Source organism: Oryzias latipes, chromosome 8 (genome assembly GCF_002234675.1).
Source record: "Oryzias latipes chromosome 8, ASM223467v1".
NCBI lineage: Eukaryota > Metazoa > Chordata > Actinopteri > Beloniformes > Adrianichthyidae > Oryzias > Oryzias latipes.
This window is the reverse complement of record NC_019866.2, coordinates 12,277,346-12,295,103: the sequence shown is the minus strand read 5'-3', so window position 1 is coordinate 12,295,103 and position 17,758 is coordinate 12,277,346. Positions and strand designations below refer to the sequence as shown.

Here is a 17,758-nt window from a genome sequence, read left to right as displayed (position 1 = left end):
AAAATGAACAGTCTTGTGACAGATTCTTGACCAGAAAGATACTTTGTGATATTTAAATAGGCATCAAATTGGAAAAAAATTGATTTATTTTTGTCTGTGAAACCAGAAAATCAGTTTCCACTGCAAATCATCATTAGTGGAACTAAATTAAAATAGAGTTATAACATATATCTCCCCTGTTCAAGAAAGACGGATGGCTGTCTTTTAAACAATAATTCTTTATTTGTTTTTTACTGGTCATTTCATTAGTAAATATTAAGTCAATGGTGGTAGCTTCAAAGTCCAGCATGTCCAGAACCTGCTGCGGTTTTACTAAATTTATGACACATCAAGAGTTTGTCCTTCATTTACCATCCAAAATGTGACAAGCTCCACCTCTAGCAGTGTAGTCATGGAGCAGAAGTGTATCAGTTGCAACAGGGACCCCTTCTCACCCCAGACTCTTTGTTGAAAAGGTTTGATTCTAAGAGGGCAAAGAGAGTACAAGAGGTTTAGGATGGACGTCCTCGGGGCATCTGTTGGTCACAGAACCGACTGAAATATTGTAAGGGTTCAGAGAGGCAACAAGGATTTCCCTGTTTGGAGTCGGTTTGCATTTTTTAAGCAGTGCTGTTTGCCATTTTGAAATATTCAAGTTTTGTTCTTTGCTAAAGTGACATTTAAAAAATAAATCAGATAAAACTAAGTTGCAGAAAGTTTTATTTAAGTATTTGTATGTCCATCTTTCCATATTAAATCCTTGAGTTCTTCAGTTTTTAACCTTTAAGTTTGTAATTTCTGATGTGCTATATGACTTGTGTTTAGTTAAAATTCTATTCTATTCTATTTATATATACGCACACAGGCTGATATATCAGCCTTATAACCCAAATACACAGCCTGTTTGTTATAAGCATGTTGACTGAAGGGTGAAGACTTTTAGGGCGGGTGGATGAGGTTGGATGAGGTTGGGTGGGGCGAGGGAGCACAGAATAAGAGCCGAGTCGCACAGGACATCTCAAGCGCACAACGGGAAGCTGTGAGGGTTAGATCTTACTGGCTGCGCGAGGACGCGTTTAGTTATAGATACCACGTTTAAATCCAGTTTAGATTACTTTCATGTTGAATGAGTGCGAATATGAGCTGCTTCAATCATTCTGTGCTACTGTGAGGGCAGTTTCCCGCGTGGTTCCTCGCGTTTGCGCAACAGGTTCCTCACAGATTTACCAGACTCCGACCCATGTAGGAGAAAGAAGCATGTTGTCACCGTTTCGGCCCTTTGGCATTGAGCTGGAGATCAACTCATGGGATGTGGCGGATGCAGAATCCGGTTTAACTTTTGGAAGGTGCTCTCCAAAGCCTCTGTGTTCTTTACCATGGTCCTGATCTTCACCTACTTCTTCTACTGCCTCACGGGATTCTGTGATTCGACTCCAAGAGCTTTATTTAAACAACAAACCCCTCACAGAGATTATGACATTTCAATCGACCGCCGCCGCATGCTGGAAGAGCTGCGACCGTCTCCGCGCTGCGTGCGCAATACTACTGCTGCTCCGCGCGCGCAGCAGGTGGACGCCGTGGGGCAGAAAAGCAAAAACGAGAGCGCGCAGAGCAGCGGCATACCTGTCTCCAACACTTTTGGGACCAAAAGGTTTCCGCAAGCGATTATAATCGGTGTGAAGAAAGGAGGAACCCGCGCCCTGCTGGAGTTTCTCCGCATCCACCCGGACGTGAGGGCGTTTGGCGCAGAGCCGCACTTCTTTGACCGTTTCTACGACAAAGGACTGGAGTGGTACAGGTACAACAAACACACATATAGACAAACAAGCTTTTTAAGTCTTTAAAAGAAAAGCAGGTATTTAAAAAAAACCTTATTTATTATCATGCTGATTTAAGTCCGTGGGAGTCTGTCAAACTTTGTCTTCAGGAGGATAAATAGGATGTCAGGCAGAGGGGTCAGGTGAGCAGCATTGATGTGTCTGCTCAGCACATGTGCCGATGCCTCCTGTCAATAAATGAGAAAGCCTTTTTGAAGGAAGGATGATGTATTTGGATCAGATAATATTCTCAGTGTGTGCTGCTGTAGATCAAAGGGGCAGCAGGTCCTCCAGGAGCAGTTCATCATCCTGACAGTTATCCAAAACACCATTTACAAATCATCTCAACATCCTGCACTGGCATATCAATTTTACTATTTGTTTTGCACACCCTGATCAGTTTATTATTGTATTTAAATAAAAGGAAGTTTCTGTATAGCAAAATGCTTCAATGGCTTCTGATGCTGGGGCAGCAATGATTTGGAGTGACCCATGGCCATAACTATCATATATTTTTGGGGAGCAGTTTCAGCCCCACCAAAGGATTTAGTTTTGGAGCTGGTTCTGATCATCATCAGATGTTCTCTGAACTCTTGAACACAGCCCCAGCTGAGCCCTCATCTGTGTGGCAGGACAAAACTATTTCAGGACCACTGAGCAAGAGATCCGACAGGATGAAGAGCATTGGTAAATAAGTGTTTTGTGGAGCAGGAGATGAAATTTCATCCTGTTTTTCCATATGTTTTGCGACCCTTGTTGCTGGAAAAGTGGTGCCACATGGAAATGATTTCACCACTGACAATTTTAGCGCACGGCTCCATTTTTCTTCCTCTCAACTTCTATTTTTACTCTTTGAATGTGTTTATCTACTATTTTCAAGAGACATGCCCAACTTTTTATGCATTAATTACTTCAGTTCAAGTTTCTATCGACACCTGAAGAGGTTAAGCAGTTGTCTGCTTACCCAAAAGTTCAGGGATTGATTCCTTGAAGTGCTTTTGGGCAAGATTGTCATGATTGCCCTGCTGTGTTTGAGTGTGAAAACACAGAAAGTCTTATATGAACACACGTGTGACAAAAACAGGGCTTAAAAAGTGATACACATATGTAACCTCCTTACACTTTTTTCCTCTCATTGAGTTAGAACTGAAAGCTTTTATTTTGAAACACAAGAACCGGTTTGATGCTCTCACAAAACAAGTTGTACTGTGTTTGTCTGACTGGTTGCTTTAAAGTTTCTTGTTTTATTGAGAATTTAGAACTTAATGTTTAAATGATTTTTTTTTTTTTGCTTCAATGAGGACAGAATGGATTGATTGTAGGAAAAGCTGTCTTTATTAAAGGGGTTAAAAACTTTTCATTAAGTTGAAGCTGAGGTGGGAAAGAACAGAAAGGATTTCCTCAACAATAGAAGGAGTTAACTGCAAAGTGATCCTGGATGAAATCACTGAAAGGTGATTCCTTGCTTGTCGAGATCTCAGAAATTGGGAAAATCTGCTTGGGTTTATCAGCAGTGAGCCACACAGATGCTGCTGTGGCTGCAGAGATCGACTCATACAGTACAGTTCTGACAGCTTTGTTGGAGAATAAATCCTGGATGCCAACATTTGTGATTTGTTGTCAGTTGTTAATTTTAGAAAAAGGCATCCGTTTTTGGATTAAAAGTTGGGTTTTGGTGAATTTAAAGTCATTGTTTTTTTGGAATACACTCAAATTTAATAATTTTAGTTTTAAATCTGTGAATTGTAGATGATTTTTTGTGAGGAAATTAAAGATGTCACAGCTCCTGAAACTCTTTGATCTCACATTTACATGTCTGAACTCTCATAGCAGTTAACTTTCTGCAGAAAAAACTCACTGTGGGTGCAGCAGATGGATGAAGTTTATGTCATATCTGGTTATGGATGAATCTTTTAGTGAGCTGCATGTTTGAGACTCCTCACAGACTCAGCAGTATCTGCTGTTCCAACAAATAATCCTGGATGAATCGCGGTTAGACTTTGTTTTATGGGCGCTTTTATCTGAGTGCTCTGTAAGTATCCCTCTCTTCCACCCTGTCTGCCTCTCCTTCCCATTCCCCTGTTTGTATGCATGCGCGGGAGCGTCTTACAGGAATGAAAAAAGCCGCAAACAATGCACTAAAAAAGAGATTTAATGATTTGGTGTTTTTTTATGGCTTTTGGGAAGTGATGGCTTTCAGATGGGACTTGAAAGCCACCACAGAATACTGAAAAACAACCTCAGTTTTCTGTGGGACAATGGTTCTGATTGTCATGGCTTTGACAGAATTGAGTAGAGAAATAATTTATGGAAAATTCCCTGCTTTTTGATTGACTGATAGCAGAACAAGCAGTTCTTCACATTTTCAGCTATTAAAAAAAGGCCAAAAAGTTTCTGCGTAAGGCAATGTTCTTCTATAAATGGAAGTCGCTTTGTTTAGCAAAAACAACGTTTAATCCATGTCATTAACTTTGGGGGATTTTATCAACTAGGTAATGTCATGATTCGGAGGCGAGACAGACCCAGATGCTGAAACCCAGAAGGAGCCGTGACAGGCGGACCTGGACGTCGATCCGGGTGGGCTCGATAGAAGTCGCTGATGAGGGTAGGGTCCAGAATGAGGGAACGGGATACCCAGGGGCGTTCCTTTGGACCGTAATCCTCCCAGTCCACCAGGAACTGGAACCTACGGCCACGGCGACAAACATCCAGGACACGGCTGACTGTGAACGCGGGAGCGCTGTCAATAATACAGCTTCAATTTTGGCCGGGGGGAATGCTACACGCCTCGAAAATGTAACCCAGGAAATTAATGGATGAAACGTGAAATTCACATTTTTCGGCCTTGACAAAAAGTTGATTTTCCAATAATTTAGACAAAACAAGACGTACATGGTTCTCGTGCTGTGAGGGGTCTTAAGAATAAATTAAGATGTCGTCTAAATAGACAAACACAAAACGATTAATGAAGTCTCGGAGGACATCATTGACTAGCCGTTGGAAGACTGCGGGGGCATTGGTCAAGCCAAATGGCATTACAAGATACTCGTAATGATCAAGGGGAGTGTTGAAAGCAGTCTTTCATTCATCACCTTCTTTTATGCGCACAAGGTGATAGGAGTTGCGGAGATCTAATTTTGAAAATGTTGGAGCCTCTTGGACTGAATCAAACATGGAACTGATGAGAGGAAGAGAGTATTTATCTTTGACTGTTATTTGGTTTAGTTCGTGGTATTCAATACAGGGACGCAAGGACTTATCCTTCTTTTCTACAAAGAGGAACCCTGCACCGACTGGAGAAGATGAAGGACGGATGTGTCCAGAGGAAAGTTGCTCTTGGATGTATGACTCCATGGCTGCTTTCTCGGGACCGGATAAATTAAACAATCTACCCTTAGGTAAAGTAGAGCCCTGGACTAATTCAATGGCAAATTCATAGGATCTATGGAGTGGTAGAGAGCTGGCTTTGGCTTTACTGAAAACGGCCTTGAAGTTATGGTAACAGGAAGGAACTTTAAAAAGATCAATATTTTCAGAAATAACATCACAGGGAGAAGTGACGGCGGGAATGACTGCCTCCAGTCAGCCAAACAGAACGCACTCCAATTAATAACGCGTTGATGAACCCAATCAAATTGGGGGTTGTGTAGTTTGAGCCAGGAAAATCCTAACAAGGTTTAACTAGAGAACAAGACAAGGGAGCCAGACTTGAGGTCTAAGGTTAGACTAAGCACCATCAGGGGCAACGAACTGGCGATGAATACTGGAGCTGGGTCTCCTTAAGTAGAGCAGAGTCTTGATGAGGTGAGTAGTCACAGCTGGTGGAGTCAGGAGCAGAGCAGAGAAGGGAGGGGGAGGAGAACTGACAGAGGCACCATGACAGCTAATCCACAGTCATGACATCAACGGCCATGTTTGACTGGATTGCAATTACAGAGTTCTGTAAATCATTGAGCGGTGAGCAAAAACGCCAGCATGCATGAAAATAACATCAATCCCAGAGAAAGGACATGGATTTATGCAAATCGAAATTCATGATAACTGCTGCTCATACTTTAAAACGTTTGAATTTTTGGAACATGTTTTGTCAAAATAGGAGGTGGAAGACTAAAAAAACGTAGGGAATCTTTTCAGCAACTACTTCCACATGGGTGGTTGAGCAAGGCACTGTGGTATAAACTAATGAATTTTCATTGTGGTTGACGCAGGTTTGAATCTGTAATTTACGTCACGTCCTACCAAGTTCCTGCCAGATAAATCCACCAAAATAATAATACTAATAACCTGAACAATTTTTATTCATTAATATTTTTTATACAAAAACTCGGAGAAACATTTATTCTCCCCTGACACGGTCTGTTATAATTTACAGTCTTTTTGTGCTCCTAAAGACAGATCAGATGCTAACACCTACAATTCAGGAGTTTTAAAGGAGGTGAGATGATTTAAGTCGATCCTGACACACGGAGAAAACATTTTTTCCCAGCAAGGATGATTTTCCCAACACCTCATTCCGTGTTCAGGCCTGAGGCTGTTAGTGACGGAGGCTCAACGCAGCTGATGGCTGTAACAGAACAGGAAGTGCTGCCCGTAGAGCTGAGAGGTATACCGCTAGTTGGTTTTAATGGCGGTGGCTTTTGGCTGAAATTGGGTGTAGGTGGTGTTAAAGGATTTGGAAAAAGCCCACACTTACACCCCATATGGTGGTAATTATTATAATATGAGGCACATTGTGGTCCACTTTGGGGCACCAGGGAAGGATTCTGCTGAAGTCGCTCTAGCTCTGAGCTGCAGTAAGAGAAATGCAGATGTAACGTATCTGTGGACCAAGATAAAAAGTACCTGCTGTTACACAAAGCCCTGAAAAAAACAAAAATTCAAATGTGTTTTCCCAGAATAAAACCCTATGACCCAAGTTTTTTTATGATTTAGAGGAAAATTCTGACTCTGTCTTTTTGCAGTGAGACATATCATTTCATGAGACGGAAGATTAGAGAGGAATGAGACATGTTAGTGTCATGTTGTGATTAAGAACATAAACGTGGGAGAAATCTGAGTAGATTTAGACATTTTGATATTTTATGTTATGGATAAAGCTGCATGGTGGTGGAGTTGGTCCCTCACTGCAAGAAGGGACTGGTTCAAATCCCAGCTGGGACCTTTTTAATATGGTTTGCATGTTCTCCTCATGCATGTGTGGGTTTTCTCTGGGCACTTTGGCTTCCAAAAACATGCTTCATAGTGGTGTGTGTGGTTGTGTGTGATGGATGCGTGAACTGTCCAGGATGTACCTCACCTTTGCCCTTCAAGAGCTCCTGCATCCCTGTGACCCCCAAACAAAAATAAAGTGGGTTTAAAAAATGGATGGATTTTAAATTTGACTTCGATTTTGAGAAACCCAAACCACCGGTATCTAAAATCTACGAGCAAATGTTGCCAGAGGTTCTGTTTGCTTGAGTTTCACCTCAACTCTCACATAGAACTATAGATCAAGATTAACCTTAAGCAAACAGCTAGTTCAATAAACCTCAAGCAAGCATGGAAGTGAAGCCTAAATAGAGATAAGGCGTAAAATGTAGCTGGTCCGTATGGAGGCTGAGAACATGCAAATCAAAGATCATGATTTCAAGCCAACAAAAACATTTTTTCAGCCGTTGAGTTGAGACTAATTGAAGCCAAGCACCAGAAGTAAAAAAGCAAGGAATTACAAACATATAAACCCTCTGACATCATGTGTTTAAAACATATAGTTATATGTGACTTTCTTTTGCTAAGAAACAATAAAAATTATTATTATCTTATCTTCATTTGTAGTCCTGAGGCAGGTATAAAAAAACTGAAGAATTATTCACATAAAATTAACGTAAAATGTAAGAATTTTTGGTTAAAGAAAACCCAAATCACCATTCTGCCTGAATGATTTCATCTGCTTATCCCAAATCACAAAGCTGCTTCTTAAGCTATCCTGCAAAAGATTGTGAAAATTAACATCTTATTAAACCCCCCATACTTCAGGAGTTAACCACATTTTATATTTAATCGGAGCAAAAAACCATTCTTCAACCCCCCTTAAATTAAAATGTGTATGATTCTATCTCCATCCAACCCGCACGCTCCTTCACCTACAAAGAAAACCCAACACATTCCACAGGGAATTGGATGAAGGCTATCAAGAAGACCACCCCCAGATCAACAAAAGGAATTAAAAAAGAAAAAAAAGTTATGTAATACTATCAAAACAAGACAATAAAGCAACAAATCAAAAGAAAAAATCTTAATTTTATTCTGCCTATTTTATAGACCCATTTGATAACAATATTATAGTAAATATTTTTATAAAAGTCTGTTTTTTATACTTTAGTTTTGTAAGTTAATAAAGAAATTGGGTTATTTACCAGATCTATATGTGCATTTTATTACTTGGGTCCATTGAATTGTATTGAATATTGTTGTCAGCTGCGTAGTAATAGTAAGGATTAAGTCCTTCTCTGAATAAAAAAGCTACAGAATCTGCATGTCATACATTACTTGTTGATCTTCTTCATTTAAAATATCTGTGAATCTTTTTATTTACTGTAAAAATAAAGATTTGAGTTGAAATCAAACTTTTTTATATTATTCTTCATTGTAATCTAAAGTGATTTTTGTATAAAATAGAAATTTTATTGTAGAAATAAACTAAACTTTCTCCATAGTTTATTCTGCAATGAATTAAAGCTACCACACAGCCTTCAAGCTGTCCTTCTCACCCTCTGACCATAGAAACTCTGTTGGAAAATGCTGTTCCACACTTTGCATTTTAAGAGTTTATATTCTTACAACCCTGATTTTTAATTGGGTCTTTCCTAAAATAAAAGTGAAAAAAATAATAAAAGGATGTCTGTTGAAGTAGAAGCTTGCAAGGTTCACTGAACATCTTTATGAAATCCATAAGTTTACCATTTCCCATGAGTAGGGGACATGATAATTAGATTTTAGGATCCAGTTTCCTCAAATCAGCTCCACTTTCTGCGCAGAACCCCTTTTGTTAAAGCTCTGTGGGGGTGTAGTTGCACCGTTTCAACAGGGGAACCCATAATCTCGGGGCCAGGAAGTCCCCTGGCCACATCCTTGATGCAAGGGTGTTTTCATTTAATCCTATGAATCAGACGGCTGAGAGTATATCAGTGGTATAATTAGCTCTGCAGCACTTCAGCGAGTAAGCGCTGCGTCCTTCTAACAGCAGGAAGTTGTGCGTGGGTAGTCAGCCAAGCTCTCTTGAAGTGGGTTAAACTGAAAACATATTGGCACCATTAGTTTTTCATAAAGGCCCCAGACATAAATATTGAATGACAGGTATGCAGTTCGGATTAATCAACAATCATTTGTTTACAGTTTGTCACAGCACCACACAGGCTGATTGATGATAGAAAATGGATAGTATTGATTTTCCTATAATGAGGCTAATTGTCATGACGGAGATAGGAACCTGAGAAGAGGTAAAAGCTATGATTGATTAATTATTCATAAGTATGGAAAGACATCTTCTGGTCAATTACTGTGGTGTGGCTGAGGGAGTGAGCAGGAGTGAAGGACAAATCCACGATTATGGGTGAGGAAGAGGAGTGCAGAGGAGGAGAAGCTGCTCGGTTTCTTATCAGGGAACACCTCTGCTATAATGAGTGCATGGGTAAAACACATTCAAACACACAGGACCGTCTGTCATGTGTAGACAGACATATTAATCAGGGAAAAAGGCCAGCTCCTGCAGTTAGATAGTAATCAATTAATGGTCTTTTATTGTGGGCTCTATTTAACAGTGGCTTGAAATGACTAAAAGCAAGAAGAATTATCTTGAAACTTGAAACTTTAGGCTGTATAAAGTTTCTTTGTCTACAACTGAGTTGTAAATACATTCACTATCCAACCCAAAAAATGGGAAATAGATTTTGTCTTTACATGCTGAGGGAATCAAAACATATCCTCAATAACTCTAAATAGAAGCCTCATAAATTCCACTTGTGACATTAAGATTTCATGAACACAGAAAAAAAAGCTTTTGTTTCGTTTTCTGATTAGTCCTTGACCACCAACAGCGTCCCTGAAATAATGAAAACAAACTTTCCTCTGATGTTATCAACCTTTCTAAACGGCCTCTTGACGGTGGCATTTGGTTTTGATTGAGCCAATCACTCTGGAACAATAACACATATGCTTCATTGTTTGTTTATTTGAATTTTACCATGTGGCTCCTTTCCAGTTCCTGTAACACACAAGCCGATTTGTTGATTAAATGAGCAGCGGAAAAACTGCTTGCTGTTTTAAGCAGCGCTCAACATCCGTTCGTCATGCAGAGCCATTTGCTTCCACCACAACTCTGATTTTCCCGGGCTGCTTTTCCCACATATATACACAAACTTATCTGGTTATCAGCTACTTTGACAGTTGTTGCAGTAAATTGGGTCCTAATATTTAAATTAGAACAGAAAATTAATATACTTTGTGGAATCAACAAACATAAAAAGCTACACTGCATGGGTGATATTTAACCCTGCGAAGCCCACTACATCAAAGAATTGACAAAAAAAGGCCAATTTTTTTAAATTAGGATTATTTTTACACCCATTGATGAAATCCACTAAGACACGGAGTAACAATTGCCAAATTTTATCCAAAAATTTTTAATATGGTGCAATTGTAAAATAGAAAAATGATTATCTTTAAAAATTGCATTCTCTCCAATGTCATTGGAAAAATGAATGACATTATTGAGTAATACTCACGGTAATGTTATGAAAATTAGCTAAATTCTTCCCACCAAATGTATTTTTGAGATCTCACTACTGGGGTCTCAGGAGTAAACTTATTAGACATAATACCAATTGTTAGAGATTTGAGAGAAGTTTTCGAAACATTTTTTTTAGCTTGTTACAAAAATAAGAATATAGGATGTTTGGATGTTTTTTCCTTTTATTATTTTAATGTTTTTTTATGTGTAAAGAAAATGTTTGATACTAACATTTCTGCTATTGATAGTTTCTAATGCTACCATCTAAGTAGCTCTACAGTCTACTTGATTCTCCACCATATGATGCACCAAATAATAAAGGAACGAGATTTGTTTCACCTTGGCAACTCAAGAAGAAAACTCACCTAAATGCTCATATGTGGCTCTACATCACTGGGAGACCCTGGGCACCAATGCAGTTGGATACCATACCAGATTCTTTTGCATCTTGTGCAGAAAACAGCTTAATCTCTAGAACACAAAGGCAGATTTTTTAAATTTAAAAATAACTTTAGAATGTCCACTTAAATCAGATCTGTATTTGTTTCCACAGAACTCTCAGAAGTGAAAGTCTTAAGTAAAACAAACTCAGTGGTGTGACTGTTCCTCATGCAGTGGAGCTGAGAATGCAAAGATGCAGGACTGAATACTGAGTGTCTGCTATGAAGCTTTTGCACAAACATTTCTTTAGCCTTCCTCAATATTAGACTGAAGTCCTTTGCAAATAAAATAAAATAATAATAATAATAATAGGCACAGAGTGGATTTGTAAAAGCCCCTTTTGATTGTTCACACTAAAAATTTGGTTTGTTCACCGTTATACTGACCCTAAACCAATTAATTTTCTTGTTTTATGCAAATTTAACTATCCAATCCTTTAGGATCTTATAATATTGTTGTTTCACTGCCAACATTCAAAGCATGTTGCTAGAAAAATTTGAGACATTTAAGTTTATTTACCAAACTGCACAGTGATCAATGAATTACTTTCCCTATTATTGTTGCATTTTTAAAGCATTTTTAGAAGAGTGTTCCACGTATGATCACACAAATCTGACCTCTTTACTAAAGAAATGTAAACCTTTATTCAGTTTACGTGCCCCAGTATAGTCTGCACTGCTTTTTTTTGTCCACTGCAGCCATATGTTGAACATACTAGCTGATGTTGGTTGTGTTTACTGCCCACGTAGGGCTGTTAGTCTTTTAGGAAACCTCAGAGCTGTGGAGCGTGATGAGGGGTAAGCCCTCACTCTTGCAGGAAGAAATAGGGGGTGAAAATCTGTAGAAAATTGCTATTCAGTTGTCATCAAGGCTTTGTGGTTTTGATTCATCAGGCACACACGGTGAGGAATTGGTCATGTTGTGAAGCTTCACCATGACATTCTGAAGAGTTTTTAGGGACCTTCAAATAATAACAGAGCACAAAAAGTTTTAATTGGACAGATTTTTAGAGAACGAACAGTAAGAATATGTTTACATTTCATTTTACGGTATTTTCACCAAAGGAGCTTGCAAATAAACTGGTAAGTGTGATAATAAACAAGAACTTGGAGGTTAAATGCTTTAACTTGAATGAAGAAATGGTTGTGCACGACTGGGCAAAGTTATAACACTACAATAACAGAACAAAGTGCGTTGTTTGCCATTTACTCTTCAAAAATAATAAAAACTGGAGCAAAATGTAATTCTTCAAGTCACCACTAGGGGTTAATCGCAAAAGTCAGCCCACGTTCTTTTGTGTTTCACAACAAAATTAAACAATTTCAAGATGATTCTAAATATTTTTTGCCTTGGTAGCACCCATGACAGTTTTTTGGAGGTAATATTAAAGTCCAGCGGTATTTTAAATTTATGATTAACTTCAAAAAAGATACTTAATGGTGGGTCTGGTGGTTTGATTGACATTCCATCTCAATCATCAGTTCTACAAAACGTCACGGATATGTTTAAACTTTTCACCACTTTTGTGAATAAGAGACCACTGTGCTTGAAATAGGCTTAATCTTTCTTGATTAATATTTAAAATGAACAACTACAAACCCCTAAAACCCAATGGTTCATTAGTAACCACGCCCCCACCCCCCATCCCCAAATCAATGGCTACAAACGATCAGAAATGTTTATAACACGTTCCTCTTTTTGTTCAGGAACTTGATGCCTCGGACTCTGGAAGGGCAGATAACGATGGAGAAGACCCCAAGTTATTTTGTCACAAAGGAGGCTCCCAACCGCGTCTGTACGATGAACTGCCAAACCAAGCTGATTGTGGTGGTCAGGGATCCGGTGACACGTGCTGTATCTGACTACACCCAGACACTGTCCAAGAACCCAGGCCTTCCATCCTTTCAGAGCCTCGCCTTGAGAAATGCCACCACAGGTCTGATCGATACTTCGTGGAGCGCCGTGCGCATTGGCCTCTATGCCAAACACTTGGAGAGCTGGCTCCAGTACTTTCCCTTGTCTCAGTTTCTCTTCGTTAGCGGGGAACGTTTAGTATCCGACCCAGCAGGGGAGATGGGCCGAGTCCAGGATTTTTTGGGATTAAAAAGGGTGATTTCGGACAAACACTTCTACTTCAACCAGACTAAAGGATTTCCCTGTTTAAAGAAGCCAGAGGGGAGCAGCAGACCTCGCTGTCTTGGAAAGTCCAAAGGCAGACCTCATCCTGACATCCACTCTGAAGTCCTGCAGAGACTCAGAGACTTCTACAGGCCTTTCAACCACCGCTTCTACCAACTGAGCGGACAGGACTTTGGCTGGGACTGACAGCAGGCCCAGATAAGAACAGAAGTCTTGTAATGTGTTTTTTTTTCACACCAAAAATGTTGAGATGTTTCTGAAACAGGGGAACACCCACTGAAACAAACCACTGAACCTTTTACTCAATCTTTTTTACAAAAAGCTGTGTTGCAGGTCTGACACGGTGAAACAATAAGCAGCAAGATCTCCTTTTTCTGTCTGTTACTTTTAAAATGTGCTTGATTAGTGCATTTCTTTAATTGGAAAAAATGGAACTTGCAACTTAACTCCTTCAGTGGACATTAGCATGTTAGCTAAAGAGCCAGCCAATCACTAGAGACGGCTATTTGAGGTGGAATTGATCAACGCTAATACACTCATCTGGCACACAGAGGCCAAATGCATGTTTGTCCGTGTTTAACCAATAAGACTTTTTTTGGTCATTTATTTTCACAGTTTTAGCATTCTCAGGGAAGAAGAGAAACAAGCTCCTTTCTGCCTGTGGAATCTGACCTGCAGCACTCACGAACTGTTGAAAGGGAAGACGTGCACACAGTGCTGCTAAAGTGCAAGTTATACAAACAGGATTTATGGAACTATTGTCTCTTTTATGCAGCCTATTATGAATGCAATATTTTATTGTCTCTGTTTTGTTTTAAAATGAAAAACCTATTTATGGTTTCTGTTATCATAGAATACATTTAGATTTTGTATTTTATAGGAAAAAAGCTATTTATTTCATGACAAGCCAATACATAAAACTGGTACACGCTGTTTAACTGGACTTTGGGGTTTATGTAATGCTCTGCAATGGTTGGATACATTTGATTTGGAGTTTTGCAGTTCATTTTTTTGGAAAATCTGACTGGTATTCTAAGTGAAATCTCATTTGAAAAGGGTCTATTTAAGGCATGCATGCACATTCAGTTATTAATATTGTTACTTTAAAGCTACACTGTTTTTAGCATTTTGATTGTTTTAGACAGTGCCAACTGTATCAGCTCTCTCATCATAAATCATTTGTAGATGTTTAGATCAATGATTATACTGACTTGTTTATTTTGAGCCAACACTAAACCGACGAAAGCTGATCTGACTAATACTTTGTTTTGGGAAGTAAAGTTTTATACAAAATAAAATGTCAGTGCTTTATTTCTTTTTCTTTTCATATGTTCTTATTTAATTTGATATTTTTAGATTAAAGGCATGCAGCCAAAGACGTTTAGTAGACAATTGGCCAGTAGATTAAAGGTTATGAGAGAAAGAAATAATCATTTGTCACCACAAAGACAGCGATGAACTTTTACACCATTTGTTTATGTTTCATACCTGGTCTTAGAACATTTACTGTAAGGAAAGTTTTGAAGAAAACCTCACATCTCTAGCAAATAACATAAGTTTGTGATTACACAATAAATATTACCAAACTCAAAAGGAAGCTTTGTCCTTAAAAACTCATCTTTTTTTTTTTTTGCAAAATGGAAGTAAAGGTCCAAACTAGTGTCAATAATATTCTGCTATTCAAGTTGTGGACTTTAATATCTTATCCATTGATTATTAAAGACGAAATGAATATTACAAAGGTTATTTGTAGTAAAAATGTAGGTAAATTTTTAGATAATACAGACTCTGTGTGGTTTTTGCATGTATAGCCGTATAATAGGCCTACCACATTAGGCCTATTCACCTTAAGCCTAATGAGCACAGAACTTAAGGTGAATAGCACTATTAAAGACCCACTCCAATAGAAATTGTGCTTTTGGCGTTTTCAAGACAAAATGCATTTTATAAAGTATTTTGGTTAGAATTGCAGTTCTCTGTTTGTTTCACATTTTTATGCTATACAATATTTTAGGCAATGATTTTATGGTAATTTGGGCATAAACTTTCTATCCAAAACACATCTGTGTTATACTACTGTATACAAACAAGAAATAATCAAGCTATTTCTATTGTATTTGCCTCATAAAGGCAAACAATACTTATTCAATTCTCTGTCCACATATTACATGATTGTTCCATGTGAAAAAGTCTACCCAAAGCATTCATAAAGTCTTTACTTGTCAGGTTAAGACCTTTGATTTGAGCTTTATTTACAGAGGATATTCATTCAGACAGAAACTCACATTGCCAAAATTAACATTCCCTTTCTATGTAACACATTAGTGCAATTTGGAATGTTTCATAGAAATAGAATTTAAAAAATCTATTTGTTTTATGAATCAATAGTTATTTAGTTATACATATACATGAGTGACATTTAAAATGTTGTTTTAGACTTCCCCACTATATTTCTGTCAAATTCTCTCCTTTTTTTTAACATGTTTGGCATGTGTATTCAATGGACCTCCCCAAACCTTTAAACATGTTATGCTCACTCCATCGGTCTGCTTCAGTGCTGACTGAACAGCACTGTGACAGTCCAGAAGCAGCCATGAAGTGATCATTAATATTTCATTCTGTGAAAGTCTCATAAACAGAGTTAGAGCAGTCGTAAACCTTTTTCTTCCATCAGCAGGAAAGCAGGCAACAGCTTCAACCTCAATTAAACACTTTTAATGAGGTGGGAACTTTCATAGAGTTGAAGGAAAGTTTAGAAAGTAACAGTTCAGTTCATCAACTCTGAGAGCTGACATTTGTGAAGGTCTATTGCAATGTGGTTTGTGGAAGGAATGTGTAGAAAACAGGAATCTGTAGAGACCTGTTTTGTGGATTATGAGTTGATTGTAATGTGGATCTTCTAATTTTGTTTGATTCACTTCTAGTTCTAGCTCCTTGTTTTGATGTTGGTAAGTTTTTTTCTCCTTATTGTTCTGTCTTGCCCAGTCTTAGTGTGTCACAGCACAGTCAATTTTTCACTTCTGCCTGTTCACATACTCTTTCTTGTTTCTTTTCTGTGATTTCTGGGGTTTTCCAGATGTCGTATAGCTTAGAACAGATATAATTATTATTTGATTTATATTTAACCCTTTTTCAGTTTTATTAGGTTTAGACTCACAATAACATGTCAAAAATTAGACATTTGTTCCCCAGTTGAGGACTATCTTAGCTTTTGGCTCAATCGAGGTGCGGAAGATGTAATGCTGGAAAAAATGTTGTCTTCATGCTGACAGACAGAAATTGTCCACTTTATGAAAGCTAGGAGGGGTTTTCCTTTGCTGCAGTATCAGGGTGTGAGGTGGAATCTGTAAGGAAGCAAAAAGCCCTTTGATTGGTCCTGTCTCACTGAGCTATCAGAGGGACTTTGTGAGGAGAAAAAAGATTGGTTTTGAGTTTTGTCAGATAACAAACATGTCCCATCCAACAGTTTTTAAATATGCTTAAATGTAAGTTTTTGTTTTTCATCGTTTGCTGGTTGAAAAAGGATGTTTAAAGGACAATTTAAGTAGGTTTATAAGCCAGCAGCTTTGATTTAACCTTGGAGAAACTACGGAGTCAAATTTGCCACTTATTTTTTTCTTTTTATGTAATTGTTTTTTTAAAATATTATTTTATTGTTTTTTTTTCTTTTTACTTTTTGGCGGCTGTCAATTGCTGCTTCCCAAAATAAACAAACAAAAAAATAAATGTATTTAATTAACTTTAAAAGCCCTTAAGAAAGACGTTGGTGGGTTCTGCAGGGTTAAGATTAGTTTTAGAGCGTCAAGGGTCAGATAATAAAGAAAGATTTACCGGTATATGTTGTTATGTATTCAACCAGATCATAAGAAAAACCAACAAAGCAAAAACAAAGGCAAAAGGAAGATGTGAGAAGTTGGATTTATTAGATGGATTTAGAGCTCTCCCATCAAACTTTGTTCAAAGTCTAACGACCTCTTTGGTCGGTTTAGCCGTCATGTGTTCATATGTCCTGGCAGTGGTTTTGATGTTGCATTTTTGGGTTTGAAGTTCAAATCTGTTCTAAATGTTCTAAACATTGGATTAAAGTAGGCATTTGTTGGATTAGAATACAAAACCACACGTTTGCTAAATCATTGCTCGGATTCCTCTTTTATCTACCTTTTAGGAATTTTTTTTAATCTTTGAAATTTCAAAAGAATCGTTTGAACCCAAATTCAAAGACAATAACATATATTTAAAATCATAATGTCACCAAATATTAAAAATCTACCAGTAAAAACACATTTTTAAATGTACATATTTTTTTAGGATTCTTTTTTTACTTTTATATAAATTAAATGTATACGTTTCTCCTATTATTAATTTCACTTTCTTGAATCAAGTGTTTGTTTTTATCATAATTTGTTCACATATTTTGAAAGTTGCCCAGCTAATTTGTGTCTGTGCAGAAACACCAGCATCTGAAGCACACACGTGCACGCGCACTAACATCACCCATTCAGAGAGTGTTTAGTGATGTTGAAGGGGCGGATTTCCACTCAGTCATGCAAACTATGATTGAAAAAAAAAGAGGCTGCTTCCGTTCAAGTAGCCACCAATTTTAGACAATTTACAT

General features: G+C 38.0%; 1 protein-coding gene across 1 annotated transcript; it reads left to right on the top strand.

Moving 5' to 3' along the window:
- Positions 1-968: 968 nt before the first annotated feature.
- Positions 969-14,450, top strand: LOC101161641 (heparan sulfate glucosamine 3-O-sulfotransferase 6). The gene is made up of 2 exons (XM_004071688.3): positions 969-1,777; positions 12,711-14,450. Exons 1-2 carry the CDS (start codon positions 1,284-1,286, stop codon positions 13,327-13,329), a joined length of 1,113 nt encoding a protein of 370 aa, XP_004071736.1. The 5' UTR covers positions 969-1,283; the 3' UTR covers positions 13,330-14,450.
- Positions 14,451-17,758: the final 3,308 nt, after the last annotated feature.

What these genes read in the sequence shown, in the direction of transcription:
- LOC101161641 (XM_004071688.3), top strand. Translation starts at nt 1,284, where the DNA reads ATGGGATGTGGCGGATGCAGAATCCGGTTTAACTTTTGGAAGGTGCTC. An exon ending in AAAGGACTGGAGTGGTACAG is followed by an intron (nt 1,778 to 12,710) that starts GTACAACAAACA and finishes CTTTTTGTTCAG; the next exon opens with GAACTTGATGCCTCGGACTC.